The sequence below is a fragment of the Carassius auratus genome, chromosome 9, assembly GCF_003368295.1.
Source record: "Carassius auratus strain Wakin chromosome 9, ASM336829v1, whole genome shotgun sequence".
Lineage (NCBI taxonomy): Eukaryota > Metazoa > Chordata > Actinopteri > Cypriniformes > Cyprinidae > Carassius > Carassius auratus.
Genome location: NC_039251.1, coordinates 24,488,835 through 24,509,133, shown reverse-complemented (window position 1 = coordinate 24,509,133; position 20,299 = coordinate 24,488,835). Strand labels below are relative to the sequence as shown.

The 20,299-nt window shown below is 37.8% G+C and overlaps 1 protein-coding gene across 3 annotated transcripts in view; it reads right to left on the bottom strand.

Moving 5' to 3' along the window:
• The window catches only part of bmpr2b (bone morphogenetic protein receptor, type II b (serine/threonine kinase)), a 65,882-nt gene that overhangs the window by 13,120 nt on the left and 32,463 nt on the right, over window positions 1-20,299 (bottom strand). For all 3 annotated transcript variants that reach the window (XR_003292816.1, XM_026272194.1, XM_026272195.1), the window contains exons 3-6: window positions 19,189-19,359; window positions 3,352-3,462; window positions 3,170-3,261; window positions 2,832-3,062 (exon numbers count right to left, since the gene is read on the bottom strand). Coding sequence is in view for 2 of the 3 variants with exons in the window: in XM_026272194.1 (XP_026127979.1) it covers window positions 2,832-3,062; window positions 3,170-3,261; window positions 3,352-3,462; window positions 19,189-19,359 (605 nt within the window). In the remaining variant the exon portion in view is untranslated. The remainder of the gene's footprint in view (window positions 1-2,831; window positions 3,063-3,169; window positions 3,262-3,351; window positions 3,463-19,188; window positions 19,360-20,299) is intronic.

Here is a 20,299-nt window from a genome sequence, read left to right as displayed (position 1 = left end):
CTAATATAATATGGTTACAAATAAACTAAAATCAACAATTAATATATTATATATATATTATATTTAAATTGTATTGTAAAACATTTTAGAAATTTATTAATCATGCCGTCTTGCAGTGCATGTTAAAAACAGCAAATTGCCTCTGCACTGATAACAAGGACATAGATCAAGAGATTTTTGACCTGTCGTCTAGGATGGACGGGTGTGTGATTAAACTAACAGACTACAGGGCGCTCTGGGTAGAGGAATGATTATCTACCTGTAAGTGTACATCAGAGCCATAAAAGCCAATCGCTTTCCCTCAAGCCCTGCCTGAGTCTCCATGTCACCATAGCGACAGGGAAAATGATGTTATCCCCGGCCACTGGTCCAGGCATTCTGTGTGTTTCTAACGACGTGCGACACACTGACTGATACACACACAGACTTTGCTCCAAAACCTAGTGTGCTGCTTTGCTGTCTACTGCCCACATAGGCAGCTGTCTTTTAAGGCAGCATCCTAACTGACATGGAACCCTATAAGGGATGTTTCAGAGGATGTTTGTGCCACACAAAACATCAAAAAAGGCTCCTCACGTGAAGAGCACGGTAGACTTGACTCATAATTGCTTTCACCGAAGTCTGACTTTAGCATGTTGCTATGCAAATAACAGAATAACAATAGATAGCACACACACATTTATCTAACTTTTCTATTCATGTTTTTCAACCTTGAGCAGCTTCAAATGACATTTCTGTCTTTCTATAGTATGATTTTTTTCCCCCACAGACTTTGGGATGGTGTTTTGCATGAAATGCTGTCTAGGAATTTAAAAGTTTGTAATATAAGTCTCTGGCGTCCCCAGAATGTGTCTGTGAAGTTTCAGCTCAAAATACACAACATATCATTTAGAATATCATTTTGAAAATGCCTATTTTAAACCATTTTAGTTTAAACTTCTGATATATGATTTTCTGAGCAAACATTAAGCTTGTTATTTCCATCCAGTTAATTTGAGACTATGTACTGTATATAATCATGTTTTTATTAGAAAAAGAAAAGAAAATCTGACATACCCTTTTATAGCAATTGAATTCCTTCAATTATATCAGATATAATAATTTAAAGTTGCAGAGTTCAAAAGGTAGAGCATATAAGGAAAAATCCAGAAAGTTCTTCGATTCAGCCTAAAGCAAACCATCAATTCATGTCTACATAGGAAACAAACTTTCACCTACAAGGGTTCTTCTTGTACTTTGTCTTTAGGCTAGTTCATTCATTATATAATTCATTCATCAGAAGTGAAAGAGGGCAAGAGCAAACACAGCGATGTCTCAACAGAGCGCTGTCTGTCTGCAGTCAGACACAATAAAGGTGTGTCTCATTCCTCACTGCCATTCAAAAGACCAGGCGGCTAGAACGGGCGCACTTGCAGACAAACCTCTGAGTTATAACATGTCAAACAGGAATGTACAGGAAAACATGCTGCAAAGAATGCTGGGCTATTGTTAAGGCCACGTTCACACTAAGGACGATACCTATAAAGATAATAATAAAGATGTAGTAATAAAAATCATTCTCAATAATAAAGAATAGCAGAGTCGACACCACAACTATGACGATAAAGACAAAGAGAAACGATATAGTTGGAATCACTTGGAATGATTTTTCTCCAGCTGATGAACGATAAAAACTTGACAGCCAATCAGAATCCATCCTGCTGTAACGAGTTTGAGAATTAATATGGTTATCTTTACCGTTATCTATATAGTTATAATTTTCGGTGTAAACGGCACTTTATCATGCGTGTTTTCTGAAAGCTGTGGGGGGGAATGATTAAGAATGAATTGTGCCCATTGATAGGTCGGTTTATTTGCATGTTGTGTTTGCAATTACGCAAATTAGCACTTTTGAACTTCCAGTTCCATCGTCCTGAAGTCAATGTTAATTTTTTTTGGTTAACAAAAGCATAATATGTTTTCATGTTTAGTTGTATGACATAAAATACATTAGTAATATCTCACTTGTGATTTTTTTAATAGCTTTTACATGCTGAAAACGGAGGTTGCTAACAAGAAACTATTTTAACTCAAACTATGCAATATATGACTAATTTAAGCTTTTTACTTTTTATTGTATTTTGCAATGGTATTTAGGCTTCAAAATTCATAGTCGAGCTCATTTGCGAAGATTATCCCATTGAACAAAATGTGTAAATATCATAAACTTTTGTCAGTCACACAGCTTATTTTCTGCAATAAACCAAAAGCCAATGGAAAAGTCCTATTGCTTTTTTGTCGAGGGATGCTAACTTCCAGATTAGCCTCCAAAATACATCATCCCTGCAGCAAATAATTTCAGCACATTTAGCGCTGCACTTGATTGCATGTGGTTAGTGAATACACAGAGAAATTTGTGCTGAAATGCAAAAGTGGCACATCTGTTTTGCGAATTCACCTCTGTATTTAAAACGGCCAGAAAAACACCTTCTCTGACTGCAATGCCAAATGGATAAGTGAATGAAAACAATAGGAGCCAGTCAGACAGAGAGAGAAAGATGAACAGGCACAACTAAAAAGCAAAGCTGACATCCAAGTCAACCTTCCAGCTGCCTGCTGGAAATCCATCTGAATCATGGATAAAAATACCTGACCGGAGAGCGGCAGGACATTCGATTCCGCTCCAGACTTTGATAGAAATAGTGAGTAGAAACCAATAAAACAAAGAGACGAGGAATAAAGGACAGATGAAGATAAAATGTGGAAAACTACACAAAGCAGGCACCAGAGCTGTGTCATATACGACTTTTAAGGATGAGAGAAAAGAAGGCTTGTACCAGATCCATACTTACATGAGGGTAGTACTCCATTACCAGCAGGTACTCCATCCGCCCATCCGCCGTGAGACGCTCATCGCCAACGATAAAATGAGCAATGTTCTCATGCTCCAGAAGAGGGATTCGGTAGATGGAGCGCTCATTCACAAAGTTCTGCCGGTTGGCGTAGGTAAAAACCTTTACGGCGACTGGGCGTTCATCCAGCGATCCTTTATAGACAGAACCGTAGCGTCCTCGACCAATCAACTGCATGATAAACAAATAAAGGTGGTTCAAGTTCATTACAATACAAATTGAAATCAAAATACGATCATGTGCACATATTTGGTGGCAGCTAGAAAAGTTGAACTCACTTCCAGAAGCTTTAAACTGTCTAAATCCAGAGACGGTTCGGACGGTGCGGCCTCTATCATGTCCATATTGTTCAGACCCTGTTTACACTCTCCTGTAATAAACACCGTGTGCACACAATGCATCACAACACTGTAACAATATGACACATGACCTTCCTTTACCAAAGAGTACTGCATCTCACCCATCATCATGCGATAGCCGAAGAACAGCGCCACGATCAAGACCGCTGCAATAGAGACAGACGCCAGGGCGATGAAGATGGCCTCATCCCTGTGTAAAGGCTGCTGCTCTTCTGAAGAAAGAGAAAAGAGAGAAGAAAGAGAGACATTCAATCATTATTTGCATTTAAGTTCATTTTAGCTTTTGAATTTACGTGTTGAATAAAGAATCAGAATGCTGTTAATTGCCACAAAATAAACAAATTCAACCCAAAATAATGCTGTAAAGAAATGCAGTTTTAATTAAAGTTAAGGAAGCAAGATATTCGAGAGGGTTTAAAGGCATAAATGTGAATGGAAAAGCTGAATCTACAAAATTAAAAAAGATCTAAAAACACAAAGTCAAAAAACAACATTCCTTTGATATATTTTGTAACATAATAAATGTCTTTACTGTCACTTTTGATCAATTTAGTGAGTAATCATACTGAATAAAAGTATTAATTTCTTTAAAAATAAATAAATAAAAATACCAATCCCAAAACTTTTGATCAGTACTGTATAGTTTGTATAAGATGGGTCCACACCTATTATGGTGGTTTGAGGAACAGAAGTCCCGCCTTCCAGTTAAAAGAGCCAATCATTTCTTAAAAAAAAAAACAGATGTCTTGTTTTGTCTTTTCCAATAATTCGACCCTTTTTTGACTAGGTGTCACTTGTAAAAGAGGTTTCAACCTCAATGTGACTTTCTGTTTAAATAAAGGTTTAGAAGAATTCACGAATATCTGCCCTTACAATGCGATTTCTGTCCATACAAGACTGTCCACCAGTTTCTTTTCAAATCTAACAGTCCACTCAACAAAAGAAATCCTACCAACTTCTGTTCAAGGAAAAAGAAAAAACAACATCACAGGTGGAAGTGAATTCAGCATCATCTATCAGAATGATTGAAATTGTTCTGGTCTATCAAGTGTGTGAGCCATACAGCCTCCAAACTCCACTTTAACTCAGAACTGGCTTTATTCAGCTTTTTATTCTTTTCACTTTCTCACTCTGCTTCAGACACAGACATGTCCTTGCATACAAGAGTGAGAGCTTTGAGGCAAGAAAGCCGCTCTCACACAAAAAGAGCTAAAGAGACAGAAAGATGAGTGGGAATGATAAAACCACAGCTATGGACTTCGGTTTCAAGCCGAGAGAAAGAGAACAAACACTTGAAACTGTAGGACAGTGCTTCAAAATCAAAGCCACTCACACAACTGCCATAAGATTATGATTAAATAAGAAATCGAGCTTAAAATATTGTGCATGCTTACATATTTAAATGAATTTGTGATCTGATGCACACAGGAAATGTGGAAGTTATTTGTGTTTATCTTCAAGGCAATGAATGCGGATGCATGGAAAAACACAGCAAAGATGCAAATCTACACTTCTGCCTGTATTTCTGAGCTGATCGACCCTCCCTGGTCCACTGCAGCAGCTTGAACGGCACCAGACCTGCAGTGTTACACTATCACACAGCTCAAAAAGGTTTGAGTTTCTCAAGACAGATCAATAAATATGAGATTTAATCCACAGCAGTGCGTCAGACTGCATGCCGGTGTTCGCTTCTGGAAACTAATCTCTCACACACACTCGTATATAGCCACGCTCATAAATTAATGCTCAGAGGATAAAACACAGGCATTTATAGATATCGACAGAAAAAAAAAAAACACTCTCATTCTCACATATGCATAGACACTGTTTACATGTCTTGGAGCCGGCGGCATTTAGTTCGGAGGCAGAATGTCTGAGCGTCCCTCCCTCTTCCAGACTCTACGAACAATCCTGTTATACTTCCTGTATGTCTCCCTCCAGCTCCCTGTCCATTACGAGAGCTCTCCTTCCTTTCTCACGTCTCCAGGTTTCATATTCTGTATGTATGAAATATTACAGAATCATGGAAACGTACAAGGGTTCTACTATTGCATTCTTTAAAATTACCATAAAATACCATGGTATACGCCAATAATTAAGTATCACAATATATGCCAAAAAGTATTTCTATGTTGCATAACCAAGCATGGCTATGATCCACTTATCATAAAATAACTGTATAATAAAGAACAAATAGATTCTGATATCTTCACTGTACTGTTTGTGGTACTGCCATGAGAGTTTTATAATGGTTTTAACACACTGATTAACTCTCTCCCATGATTCCATAGGAGTTAGATGTCGAGTTAATTTTTTCTCTAGTCACGTTATGTCCTTCATGGAGAAACTTGGAATAATGCACTTCATTTCTCCTGTCCTTCACATTTTTTCAGGCCGAGCACCAGAACAGATACAGTTTCCCTGGGTAACCAAAACTCTTCTGCAAAATCACCATCTCCCACTCATAATGCCTGGCAACCGTGCACAGTCAAAACCTTCCTGAAATAAATAGGTCCTGCCTAAATTTGTATCTATTGTCTATTTGTCGCAGTGCTGTATACGAGTAAATACACTGCGCTGAGATGCTTTTAAAGTTAAAAGGTTAAAAACACACACAGGAAAAAAGCAGCAAAAACGTATTACTAAGCCCCATCAAATAATTTTTTTTGTTTTGGTTTTTAGTCAATGTGTATTAGCTTTGAAGTCATCTAGCTATATGCTAGCATATTCCCTAACACCGACAATATAAGGATTTGCCGGAGACATTAAAGTTAACATCACAACAGAACAGAACAAAAATACTGATGGCTCATCCTGCACTACACTGATTTTTGTCCAATCAAATGCTCTGTAGAGTGAGAAAGTCCCTCCCCCCTACTCTGATGTAATTAGAAACTTCAGGATATATATTTTTTTTATGTTGACAAACTTTAAATGGATAATTAACCTTAAAGTTTCCATTTACTTGTGTCATCAAGTTGTTAAAAACGGTTTAATTTTCTTTCTTCTGCTGCACACACACACACACACACGAACGCACGCACGCACACACACACACACACAAAAAAACTATATTTTGATTAACTTTTTTTTATTCATACAATAATGGAAAAAAAATAGGGTCCAGCTCTATTTCACAGTCAATTTTTGTTCATAAAGACCAAAGTTATTGGTTCCCACAGATCAAGCATGGTTGAGCTTCTATTGACCATATTTGATGTGGTCTATGCATGTGTGTTGTTGATACATTTTTTATAATAATAAATAAAAGTTAAATCTGTTCATTATATAATGTGATCATATAACTTCAGAAGACTTGTTTAAAACTGCTCATTTAATTACGCAGTGTTTTTTTATGAAGTTTTTGAAAAAACGTTTTGATTGTGTGGACTTTCAAATAATGGTGTTACAAATACTTAACAATGATATTAAAAATCTAATTTCAAAAATGGATGAAAATTATATAGGTTTGGAAGGTTAGTAAATTATGACAATTATCATTTTTGGATGACCTATTTCTTTAATGGTTTTCTAATACAGAACGACAGATAGTCCATACGGATCGGTTTGTGCAAAGAGCAAAACAAAACTCTAACATTAAAATTCATAAGGAAGAGGGACATAGGCTATACTTTAAATCAAGACTAATCTGTATGAGACACCTGAAAAACTGATTTTAGAAGCACTGAATGATCTGTTATGTCTCATGTTATGATTATGGGTACCACACAGGGTCTTTCCAACAGACATCAAAGATATGCAGCCCATCCATAATACACAGCCTGTGTGGGAGAATTTCAAAGACTGCCGGCTCAGAGACACCAGCGAGACTCTAATGGGAGTCATTCATGAGCGGGCAGACTTTCATGCTGCCATTACCACAACAGGACTTAACATCACTACCTGAATTCCCCCACCAGCGAGGACAACAAAAGCCACTCAATGGCAATTCTCTGTCCTACATTCAGCTTTCAGAGTTGGATGGTGGGGAAGAGAGTGATGGAGCCTGACAAAATACATCAGCATGTGCCAGACAAATACAACATGACTGCAATCTGCATTAAACCACTATTAACTTCCGATCTAAGGCATAGCTATAGGCCAGAATATAATTGCGGCATTAATGGAGATGGGCTTTTCTGAATTGAGCCACACACCCCAAAAACCACCTAGCGACAACCCAGAAAGCCATAGAAACTGCATAGTAACACACTAAAAAACAGGTTTTTCAGAGACCGACAAAAATTCACACTGCATACGGATGTCACAATATACTGATATAGACTGATATTTAAAGGGGTCATGACTCATGAACTGAGCAACAAAAAAATCCCTTGATCTTTTGACATATAAGAGGTTATTTTGCGATAATATCCTGTAAGTTTCAGAACTCTAAGCCATTCTGACAAAACTAGAGCATACGTATTTTTTTACTCTATGATGTAATAGTGTGGCTAAACATGTTGTTTACAAACAAAGCACGATTTGACAACAGATTTTCAGAAAGATTGAAACTAAAAGACAATGTTGTGTCAACTATATTGTTTTTGCCAGTAACGTTGCAACAAACGTGAGCAACTGGTTTTGTTGCGTTGACTATTGCTTTGTCTTTTAAAAAGATCGTTTGATATGAGTATTTATGCATTTTAAACCTAAATAACTGCAGCGTCCATATGTGAAGGTAGGGGTGCGCAATAAATATCGTCCGATAATTAATGCGCATCTCGTCAGTAAAGCAGGTTCTATAATCAGCGATAAATTCCATCAGGTGTGTGATTTCACATAGACCGGCTGTTACTACACATTGTTAACTGACAAGCTTCGCAAATCAACGCTGATGATGAACGTGGATTTGTGCAGCTTGTCAGTTAACAATGACTCCGTGTAGTAACAGCTGGTCTATGTGAAATCACACACCTGATGGAATTTACCGCTGATTATAGAACCTGCTTTACTGACGAGATGCGCATTAATTATCGGACGATATTTATCGTGCACCCCTATGTGAAGGGCATAGGCTGTCAAACATACACAGCACAACTGTTAGCCAATCATAACAGTGGTTGTTCACTTCCAAGTCTACAATCCGCCACGCCAATTAAAACAGAGCGTTCAGATGAGGGGGTGGGGGGGGGGTGTAAAAACAGGACAGAAAATAGCCTATTACTTCAAAATGATGATGTTTTTTGACGCAAAAATCATCAACATTATAAGTGGACCTAAGAGAACAGTACAAAATAAAAAAAAAGGCAGTTCATGCTCCCTTTAAAAATGAAATATTGTTAAGGGCTGCACAATTGATCAAAATAAAACATGCAATTATCAAATCATAAAGGCTGTGATTTAAATAAATTCAATACCACAGGCTGGTGAAATGCTTGATTCTGATTGGTTGATGAATGATCTAAAATGTGCAGTTATTTTCCAGGAAACGCTCAGCTATGACGTAGTTCCTGGTCTGTCGAATGCATTATAGTTCCATATCACTTCACCAAATGATTTCAGTTATTTCCATCAGTGATAGAGCACACAAATATGACAAACAATACAGTAAAAATGGCATATTTTGTACATTCCTGTACAGTTACGGTAACAAAAACTCTCTCTGCTTCCCAACACTTGTATTCTGAGTGTCATTCATTAACCAAAAAAGAAGAAACACAAAATAAAGTCAAAGATGACTGACTGATTCTTCTTCTTATCTTTTTTAGATATTGCAATATTCTTAGCATTCTTTTGGCCATGTTAATCAAGTATGAATACCTGACATTTTTACAGTCCTAATTTCACTACATATTATTAGCCTTTATCAGACTCTATTACCTGCAATATTATTTGACTAGAGTTTCACCAAGCAAACTCGATCTCCACCAACCCCCCCTCCAACTCCTGCCATTCACTGTGTAAAGGTTAAGGTTAAAAGAGGCAAAGCTAATGAATAAATTAATTAAGGGAAATGAGCAGATGCCTGTTTGCTCACAGCTCCGCTGGCAGACAGCTCATCAGCACAATAAAATGAAGGACTCAATCTGGCGAGCGCAAGCACAACTACAGCGTTTTTGGCACATGCTGTTGTGGAATTTAATTCTTACAGACACACACGTACACACAAACCGCTGGCTATCAGTTTGACGGCACAACTCTATCTGCATTACAGCAGAACAATGGCCGCCCAGTTTTTCAGCAGTCCGGAAGATTTTGCCCAATTCATTTTCTCCTAATGGACTTCAACTCAAAGATTTCTAAGCTATGAATCCATGCCCACAGATTTGGAACGCCATTCACAAAAGTTCAACACATCCTTTGCCTATTAAGTAATTATTTATTAAACATTATGGCTAATAGAATTGTGCTTTCACATATCAATAAATGCATAGCGCTCTAGTATATAGTGTCTATAGGCCGTGGCACTCGCATTTTAGTTCAGTTTAACACATTATACCTAATCCACTTCACAGATTTTTCCCCAAAATTGATGCAGAAAATATGAGTGATTGGGCCTGGTGATTTGTCTTAGCAATAAAGCACAAAAATTGATAGCGGGAGAGAAAAGACAGAGAGAGAGAGAGAGAGATGACAAAAGAGACAGACAAAATATCAGCAGGAGCTCTAGTACAGCAAAAAAACTAAGCAGATTTCACAGAGCAATATGAAGACAACAGATGACAGATACACTGCCGAGAGTCTGCATGTCTGTTTTGCAGAGATTTCCACCTGAAAGAGTAAAAGCATTGACCACAGTTCACAAAAGATGATTCATATGAGAAAGCCAGACAATAGATTATCTGTGAGAAAACCTCCAAATACAAACAAACACCCCATAATCAAACTGGAAAGTGCTCCACCTGCAATCAGTATGGGGTTTCACAAAGATCATCCTTAAATTTTTCTTATTTCCTATTAGTCACAAACAATAACTTTTTTAAAGCTGATACATTTCGCATAAAAATCACAGGAAGCAGAAATCAACCGGTGGTCCGTTCTACTCATAAGAAAAATAAATGTAAATCTAAGTCCTGCATCACTAAATGACACAACACGGCAAATCAGTAGTTCTAGGGGTGTAACAATTCACTCAACTCTTGATTCAATTCGATTCATGGTTTTGAAGTCATGATTCGATTCAATTCATGATTTAAAAAAAAAACAAATCATAAAATTAAATGTGTCCTTTTATTATTGCTTGGACAAAACTTCGCACATTTCTTTGTGAAATTGAAATATAACACAACAGTAATTTACTAATGTAGGACTTGCATATTATTGCTCTTTTGTTGGTTTTGATTGATTCTATTGTACTCATTTGTAAGTCGTTTTGGATAAAAATAGCTAAATGTAAATATAAATAACAAAACTAAATTGAAATTAAAACAAGGCCTAAATCAAATAAATAACACATATAAATCTCTTCATATAAACAAAATAAGGCTTTGTGTGTGCTCTTTCCATTTAAATTTGAGGCAACCACTGCATTTTAATCATTATCCAAACAAAGATGCTGCATACATGCAACACGAGCAGTTTTTAATCTAAATTAGATTGTATTAAAAAATATATCTTTTTTTATTTTTATTATTAGCATTATTTTTTTATTTTGAAGAAATGGGGTTTAGGAAAACCTAAATTTTAGATTCATTTCAATGTGATTTCTAGAGCTGGAAATTTCATGTTAATTAAAATAAAATAAAAAGTGCGCATTTATAACATTAATATACATTTTTCTAAGCTTTAAAATATTTTATAATATAGAGATTTTTATTTTCGTGGACAATAGGTAGACTTGGAATGGAAAAGGTTGAAAACCACGGATGTTATACATTATATAGTATGGAAGTTCACAGTTTTTCTCAACTTTGAGTCTAATGCAAAATTCACATCATTATCAGAACAAACGTTTGAATATCCAAATAATAATTCAGGATCTAAACGTTTACTCCAAGACATTTACTCTGACCTGCCAACAGTGTGGGCTGGGAATATTACGGTATATGGTGATACAATTACATTTTGACTGGCAAACAACTATCGGGAATGTGTGCCGACCATCAAAATGAATGGGATGAAGGATTCCAAACATAACAGGGATATCTGGTCCCACTGTGACATGGAGTTTTTTCTGTTAGATTTTTGGCTTTTATTGTCTTTGTAACAGCAGCTGTATAGAGGCTCTCTGATGCTATTTTCCGCCTATCAGGAAGGCGCTTTCCGTCAGTTAGCAGTTTGGCAGTGACTGAGTCAAAAAGGCATTTCCTCAGTGGATAACCTACTCCTTTCTCCCACTTTCACTTCCTATGATTCTTTTTTCCTTTCTTTCTTTTTTCTTTCTCATTCCATACGGATGGCTTTAATCCTCTCACCGCTGATTCAGTGTTCCTCTTTATTCACTTTTTATTCATGGCGACTGCTGTATAATTCCTGGCCGTCTGAGCCCGCTGCAATTCATACCACTCTGACAAATAAGCTCATGGAGAGTGACTGGATTTTCAATAAAAAAAGAGAAATGGTGACAAAAACAGACTCGTTTGCATAAGTGAGTTACAGCACTGGCCACAGATTTTGCATCGGTGGAGTCGGAGGCATCTCAAGATGATCCGAGAACGGTCCTTTTGTTGGTCATTATGATTCAAGTTAAGCTAGCATAACACAGCAACCACAATCCTGGGTTTGAGGAAGAGAGAGAGGAGCCCAGTTTATCTGACTATGCTGCAGGAGGATCTGCTTTTACCTGCTACACTTGGACTAAACACACATGAGACACAGACGATGAATGGAGCAGAGCTCACACACATTTTGACCACTACATTTAAATGATCTTTGAAGTCATTCATAGGTTAGGGACGACATGGGGGTAAGTGATTCATGACAAAAATTTCATTTCGTGGTGGAGTATCCCTTTAAGTCCCTTTTAACAATGCTCCTAAAGGCCCCATAAGCCATATTTTTCAGAACAATTTTATGGGTAAATAGAAAATACGCCAACACAGGACAAAAAAACTGCAATTGTCAGGTCATGGGGTCTCAAATTAAAACCTGTTCCTGATTTCGATCAGAAGGCGGGTCTGTTGAGTGTCTAGACATCTGTAGACTGATGTGCAGGGTGAGCTCAGGTTTCTCACAGCAGATTGCACGTCTGTGACCGTGAACCCTGTGACCCCAGATCTGTTGACCTCTGTGACCCCTGTCCCAGCTGGGGAGAGTGCTGACACGGCCATGAATCAGACAGTCGGCCTGCGTCTAGCCCAGAGCCACGACAACGGCCTCCATAACAGTCCCATCATTTACACCACCGCCACGTTCCTCCAGCCGAATCAGTGTGACATTAAGAGAACACCTCCTTCTGTTTAGCTGACACATCTCCTCTTTATGAGTGCTTTCCACATTCTCCAAGGCCAGAAATGTGATCAAAACCACTTCTAGCTACACAAACTCAATTCACATGTTCCTGCGCACCGAAACGTTTCTGAACGCCAAAAAGTGCGTGCTGCATTCTCAGTGTGGCTATAGCCTGCTTCTCTCTCAGGACAAATACTGTCATAGCAGAGGAACAATTTCAACAGAAACTTGCTGGACAAAAGCTAAACAGTCAACATGTTTATACTGTAGCTACATTATACCGGAATAAAAAACAGAAACATTATAATAGGGAGGAAACAGAAAGAGAAAAATATATACTTCAGTATAAGTCAATGCAGACCATCAACTGTTTGATTACCAGCATTCTTAAAAATATCTTCTTTTATGTTTAACAGAAGAAAGAAACTCATACATGTTTAAAACGACATTAAGATGAGTAAATGATGACAGAATTTTTGCCTTTAAAAGGATTTCAATAAATACTCCAATGCCACAGAAATGTGTGTTATGACTACAATGTTTTTTTAATCATTACAGTAATACAAGAATGCAGGTTAAGTATGTAGGAATGGACACTTGGTTAAGCATTTACATTTACTACGTTTCCAATCTTCACAACCATCTTAGTGATCGAAATCCAGAACACTTTATCTCCTTAATTTTCCATCACGTAGAGTAGTTCAATACTAATTCCCGTCATTTGTTAGTCCCAGGGGCAGATATTCAATACATGATCTTCTACACAAAAAACAACTGCTCAAAGTCACACGGCATGAATCCAGCAGCAGCGGCGGCCTGATGTGATGGCTGGCAGATCTTCTGCCCTGTCACTAGGCTCTTGGCCATCTAGTCTCACCTCCGCACCGTCTGTGTGCCGCCCACGTGTCCATACATGCCACAAACACACTCAAACAAACAATGATGGAGCTATCTGCCTCAGCATACACTCACATGCACCTCTAATGAACACAAACATGCGCTAATGACCCATATGAAGCAGAAAAGCTCGGAAATAGGATTTCTAATCGGATGAGCCATGAAAGGCTCTGATTTCATCTTAAAGGGATTGTTCACCCCAAAATGAAACGTCTGCCATCATTTACTCACCCTCATGTCATTCCAAAACTGTATGATTTTCATATCTTATTTTATGCTCCACAGAAGAAAGAAAATCATACAGGTTTGGAACGACATGAGGGTAAGTCAATGATGACACAATTTCCATTTTTGGATAAATAAGAAATAATCTGTCTGTTCACACCAGTGTTAGTATTATTTATATATTCATATTTTCAATTATCTTTTTTCAATTCATAAAATACATTTTTATAAAATGTTTTATAAGTGTGCTTTTGTCAATTATGTTTTCATTTTAAATGTCAATTTAAGCTTAATATAGTTTTCATGTGTTTTTGTCAGTTTGATTAGTTTATGGCTTATTTTAGTTTAAATTTCATTTAATTTCGAGGTTTTGTTTAACTGACATTATATATATATATATATATATATATATATATATATATATATATATATATATATTTATTTAGCTTTCACTTATTTTTAGTTACAGTTTTAGTCATTTTAGTACTTGAAATCATTTAAAATTAATTACATTAATTTTAAGTTAATTTATCTAATATTTATATTTAAATATTAATAAAAAAAAGTTTTAGCTTTGGTTATAAATAACACAACTGGTTCACATCATAGTAAAGGACAGTTTTACTTGTTGTTCTGGCTGGTTAGGACAAAAAGATTTTAAAATCACATTTTATCATTTGTCTTTTCATTGTGCCTGGTTAGGACAAATTGTAACAGACTGACATTTTAATGACCGTTAAATTCTCATTACTGCGACGTCCCGCCAGTGTAGCCGCACCCGCCATTAAATCCCATTCTGATATCCTGCCTGTATTTGTGCCTTTTGTGTATTGCAGCATTTTTGCATTTAGAGTGAACAAAATAATTACGCGTTTCTGGGAACTTGCCACACAATTTCTGGGAAGGACGTGGTAAGGCTAACAACATGCCTCAAACTGAGGCAAAAATCATTTCAGAACACAGTCTCTTGTGGAGTAGTGCTACAAAATAATATACAACAGAGGGTGGCTGCTTTTTTATCAAGAACAATGAGAGGGGAAAAGGAAAATATAAACTACAGCGGCCGAGAAAGCTTGTGTGAAAGGACCAGATTTAAGCAGCCAATATACATGTCACCATGAAGAACAGCGGAGAGGAGGATAAAGTGTAAAACGGGGGAAGGGAGAGGAGGTGTGAAAGGAGGGAGAGAGGAGAGGTAGAGGAGGTGTGAGTGTGTGTGTGTCTGGGAGATCATTCCCCCTCTGCAATTAAAACAGCTGCCAAGGTTAATCTATGCCTGATCGATCAGAGGCTTCTCACACTCCGTTCACAGTCTTCAGCTGGGAGATCACACCGTCCATCTAAATGAAGCTTGCAGTGAATGTGTGTGTGAGACGCTGAAAGCAGACGAGTGTTTCACATTTTCTGAGCAGGTGTACGGCTTACAAAATCAGTGAAGTACAATGCCAGAGACTAGCAGATGTGTGTTGCTACTACTTCTGCAGATAACAACAGCCCTGCACCAATCCAAGCCAAAAGTCTGAATAAATGCAGTGGAAGTTTGCTAACTTTTTCTGCATTGAATCAAACTTATGATGTGAATGCAAAGTATTTTCAAGATACAATCAACAAGAATATATGAGGAATTTATTTGCAAAAACAGATAACTATGTTTTTTTTTTGTATCTTTTAAAAAACATTGTATTATGTTATCATGTTTTTTATTGTATTAGTTAGCTGTATTTTTAGTTGTTGTTTTTTTTACCTAATCAAAATAACCCAACTGCAGATTGATTGAGATTAATTGGAATGCACAATATAAAAACATGGTTATTGGAAATTGTTAAAATCTTTTTTTGCAAATCAACTCTTTAGATCTAAAACATATATAATATATATCTGATGGCTAAATTTTTTGGTATAAAAAATAAAATAAAAATCTAATGGCTCTTTCAGATTTGCATTTGAGGAATTTTGTAAAAAAAAAAAAAAAAGTATCCTTAACTCAGCAAAGAAAAGGCAGGGTTCAAATATTAATTTTAATATTAATGACATGACTCGTATGATGCTATAATTCAGCAATACCTTTAGCAATGTTGTTATAATAAAGATTTTGTACATTTTGTCATTGTACTGATGTTCATTAACATAAACAGAATGATAGAATAATAGAAAGAACAATAGAAAATTGAACAGTAGACAGAACGACTGAATGACAGATATAATAGAGGGATAGACAGACAGATAGATGCAGATGAAAATGCTTTACAGGTCAGAGTAGAAAACATTTTTTTAAAAGATAAATAAATAAAATAAAATAAAATAAATAAATACTTGGCCCAGCAAACAGAAGCTTGGGAAGCTACTAATTAAAAAACAACAACATGCAAATCTTAAAAAAACAACATGCAAAAACCAACAGATAAAAAAACAAAAACTACAAAAATACTGGATGTTCTCAGTGCAAGCTTTTAAACTAATAGGAATGCATTTAATCTTTGTAAAATCTTCCAGCATGAAAGTCTATGCTGTAAATCTCATACTGCATGTCAAACATAAAAACTAAAAGAGTTCAGCAGTGTGACCCACAGAGATGGTTGGAGTGGATTGTGTTGATGTCAGAATAGCTGGGCTCCACCACAGCCTCACTGCTCATCACAGTCAGCAGGTGTGCACACGCACGGACACAAACGCTAACAATGTGCCTGTGATGCAGCAGAACTGCACGTTTGATAGTGTTAACTGTGAGCATCATTTAAATCTGTGTGTTTGTAGAATGAGTGTGTTTTTCCACCTTCTGCTCCCATTAGAGAAGTAAAAGAAACCGTGCCACCCTAATCTTCCTAAACTGTCGCTCACTCTGCAGATTACACAGGTTGGAAAGCAGGTGTCATTCAAAAGAGATTCCCTTCTTGGAATGACACTCGTGCAAACAATTACCCATCATTCCTGGGAATATGTTTGAATGGAGGACACCTACACGTCTGCTACACTACAGGATTAAATGTGAAATAATTCCCCCTGTCACAGCCTTTGGTTCTGGTACGACATCCTCCCTCTATTGAAATCCTGCTTTTAAAAGCGAGTTTTTTTCTTGTGCTGCCCATTTTCAAAGAGCTTAAAAGCTGCCATAAATTAAAAAAAAAAATGAGTCACCACAGCAGCTCTCCAACGTAAGAGAGTGGGGTGAGGGAACATTTCCAAATCTGCACTTCACTTATCTATAAAAAAAAAACATGTGTTTACCGAATAACACATCGGGTGCCGGGAACTGTGTGGTGGAGGGGTGAAAATATTGGTAAATGGACTGTATAAAAAGTGAGGATGGCAGCTGCCTCACACTCAACGAGGAACACATCAGCGTGCGTGTGTGGACATCGTTCATCAATGCAAGTGTCCGTGCAAGTGCTACATTTTGCACAAGACTGCAGACTTCATTCACATGTGCTGCAGACTGCTGATAATGTCAGTCTGGGGTCTCTCGTTCTGTGCAGACAGCGGCGAGAGACAGCTGCGGTTGGGAGGGGTTTGGATGTAGAGCATGGCCTCGCTTTGCACCCTGCTGCTATACACTGTACAGTGTTTGACCAGCTCTGAGGTGGAGGTGAAAGGACAAATGGTCCAGTGCTGTCTAAGGATACAGAAGACACGTGTGCACAGGCATTCTGCCCGGTAACACTCGAAATCAGACAGAAGATTGGCCGACATTGAGTCTTTAGTTCTCAAACTCTGTGGCCTCTTCATGCAGACATGGCGCCAAACATGGGGCTCCCTCCCCTGCATTATTACATTCAACCTCTCATCTTGACTTCAGAGACAGATTAATTTGAATGTTGTTGTGCAAAGTTGATTTCCAGGGTCAAGCCTTCAAAGTTTAAACATGCATTCATTAGCGATGGCTTTGAGAAACTTAAAACCTTTTATTTTTCCATTATTCCCCGAATCAAAACGCGCTTCTCAAGGCTCTTTACTTGAGAAGTCGTGCTAGGGGAGAAAGAGAAAAAAAAGAGACTAACAGTAAAAAAAAAAAAAAAAAAAAAGTGCAGTGAAAAGAGGTGTGAGAAGCAAAGCTGCATGCAAATAACTCACTCTTACAAAGTCTGACAGCCATTGATTTTTTTTTTCCGTATTTCACTCTATTTTTCGCTGTATTGTTTGATTGCGTTTGTGGTGACTCATTTCTATCCTTTTAGCAGGGCCATCCGGCACTTTCTTTAGATACACTCTCAAAAGCAACACAAAAGGAGAAAAAGAACTGAGAGGGTGAGCAAGAGAATGAGAGGGCACAAAGAAAGAGGTAAAGCTGGGGTTTTGTCCTGCGGTAAGGCATTAGACAGCTCTAGGAGAGCGAGGATGGGAAATGAAAGGTTGCATGGGTTAGTTGAAAGCGGGAGTTCATCTGAGCCGGACTCGAGCAAAACACAGAGTATTTATTAACCAGGAACACTATCAGGAGGACCAGACACTCTACTTATAGTTCACAGACTGGTGGAATTGCAGTGTTCAACGTGATGAACTCAAATGATAAAGTATAGATTTCTAATTTCAAATAGCCAGTTGGATTTTTGGGAGATTCAATTCCTGGTGTTTCAATGTAGATCCCTAAACAACTCGTATAAGAATGATAGCTGGCAACCTACAGAGTTCACCTATGACTTAGGAATCATGGGATATGTTTTAAAAGGGCCAACAGTCAAATCTTACTGTGATGTTGAAAACTGATCAGGTGTTAATTCTAAAAACTAAACACAGAGACACTTACAGATATACTTGTATTTCAAAAATCCTTGGGAATACAATAGAGAGCTGCTTTCCAAAAATGTGTGGGCATTCATTTTTAAAAGCCGTGACCTCATGGACGAGAGGATGCTGACCTTCAATCGACTACAGAGAAGTCAATACGACTACTAAACTACCGAGTTTTCTTATCCAGCATTCCAGAGCACAGTCGATACAGTAGTTAGAAGACAACAAAACAGAGTCCAATCCACACAATGTGATTTATACAATCAGTTAAACCAGAATAGCACTCGATCCCATAATGCACCACCTTCTTTATTTGCAGACACAGTTGCATTAAACACAGTTAGCGTTAATGTATTTCTCAACAGTAAAAATCACAGTCACCCACACATAGGAAATCTACTGTTAGTAACTGAGTATGTTACTCTCGGTCAAGTTAATTTTAGCAAGCTTTTCCCTTTTCAGTGCTTATACTACAATAATTAAACTGGCACTGACAGTGAAGCTGTAGAAATGAGCTAATATGACAATTATCATCTTAAAGAGTCCTTCAGTATATTATAAATGTGGAATCAAATACTGTAATCTGATGATTTGACAAAAACATATTCAAACAAGAATGTTACAGAGATCAGCATGAGACTGCTGACAATGGATCCTGCAAGACCAGTTCTACTCCGTCACAGAAATCTAATATGGGCGTTGACTCAGATGTGACCTAGAGATGATTAAGTGCTCTGTTAAGTGATTGTAGGACTTACGGGTGGTGCTGGTGGGGCTGGGCACCCAGTTCTCGGTGAAGTTGACATTGCACATGTTGGTGCTGCAGCAGCAGAATCTGTAGGTCCCATTCTGGATCTGTGACGGCGTGGTGGTAACCACGCAACGGTCGTCATGGCAGTCCTGCTGGTCGCCAATGTAAGTCCAACAGCCTGCAAAGAAGGGATGCAGATGGTTGAGTGTATGAGATACAAAGTCTGTAAGAACGTGTGGGGATGAAAACATTTCTGTTTGTATGGGTGTTCCCATTTTAAAGTATGCATTTTGTGGAAAAATGAATTATACCGTATCGTTTTCCTATATATAAATATATATATATATAATGTATGAATCTTAACATGATAATGAATTAATGTGTATTATACACACTCAATGGCAACTTTATTAGGTACACCTTGCAAGTACCGGGTTGGACCCCCTTTTGCCTTCAGAACTGCCTTAATTCTTCGTGGCACAGACTTAACATGGTGTTGGAAACATTCCTCAGAGATTTTGGTCCATATTGACATGATAAAATCACGCAATTGCTGCAGATTTGTCGGCTGCACATCCATGATGCGAATCTCCCCTTCCACCATATCCCAAAGCTGCTCTATTGGATTGAGATCTGGTGACTCTAGAGGCCATTTGAGTAATGTGAACTCATTGTCATGTTCAAGAAACCAGTCTGAGATGATCTGAGCTTTGTGGCATGGTGCATTATCCTGCTGGAAGTAGCCATCAGAAGATGTGTACACTGTAGCCATAAAGGGATGGACATGGTCAGCAACAATCCTCAGGAAGGCTGTGGTGTTTAAATGATGCTCAGTTGGTACGAAGGGGCCCAAAGTGTACCAAGAAAATATCCCCCACACCATTACACCACCACCAGCCTGAACCACTGAGACAAGGCAGGATGGATCCATGCTTTCATGTTCTTTACGCCAAATTCTGACCCTACCATCTGAATGTCACAGCAGAAAGACAGACCAGGCAACATTTTTCCAATCTTCTATAGTTTTTAGCTGACTGGAGCAGCACCCAGTGTGCTCTTCTGCTGCAGTAGCCCATCTGCTTCAGGGTTCAACGTGTTGTGCATTCAGAGATGGTATT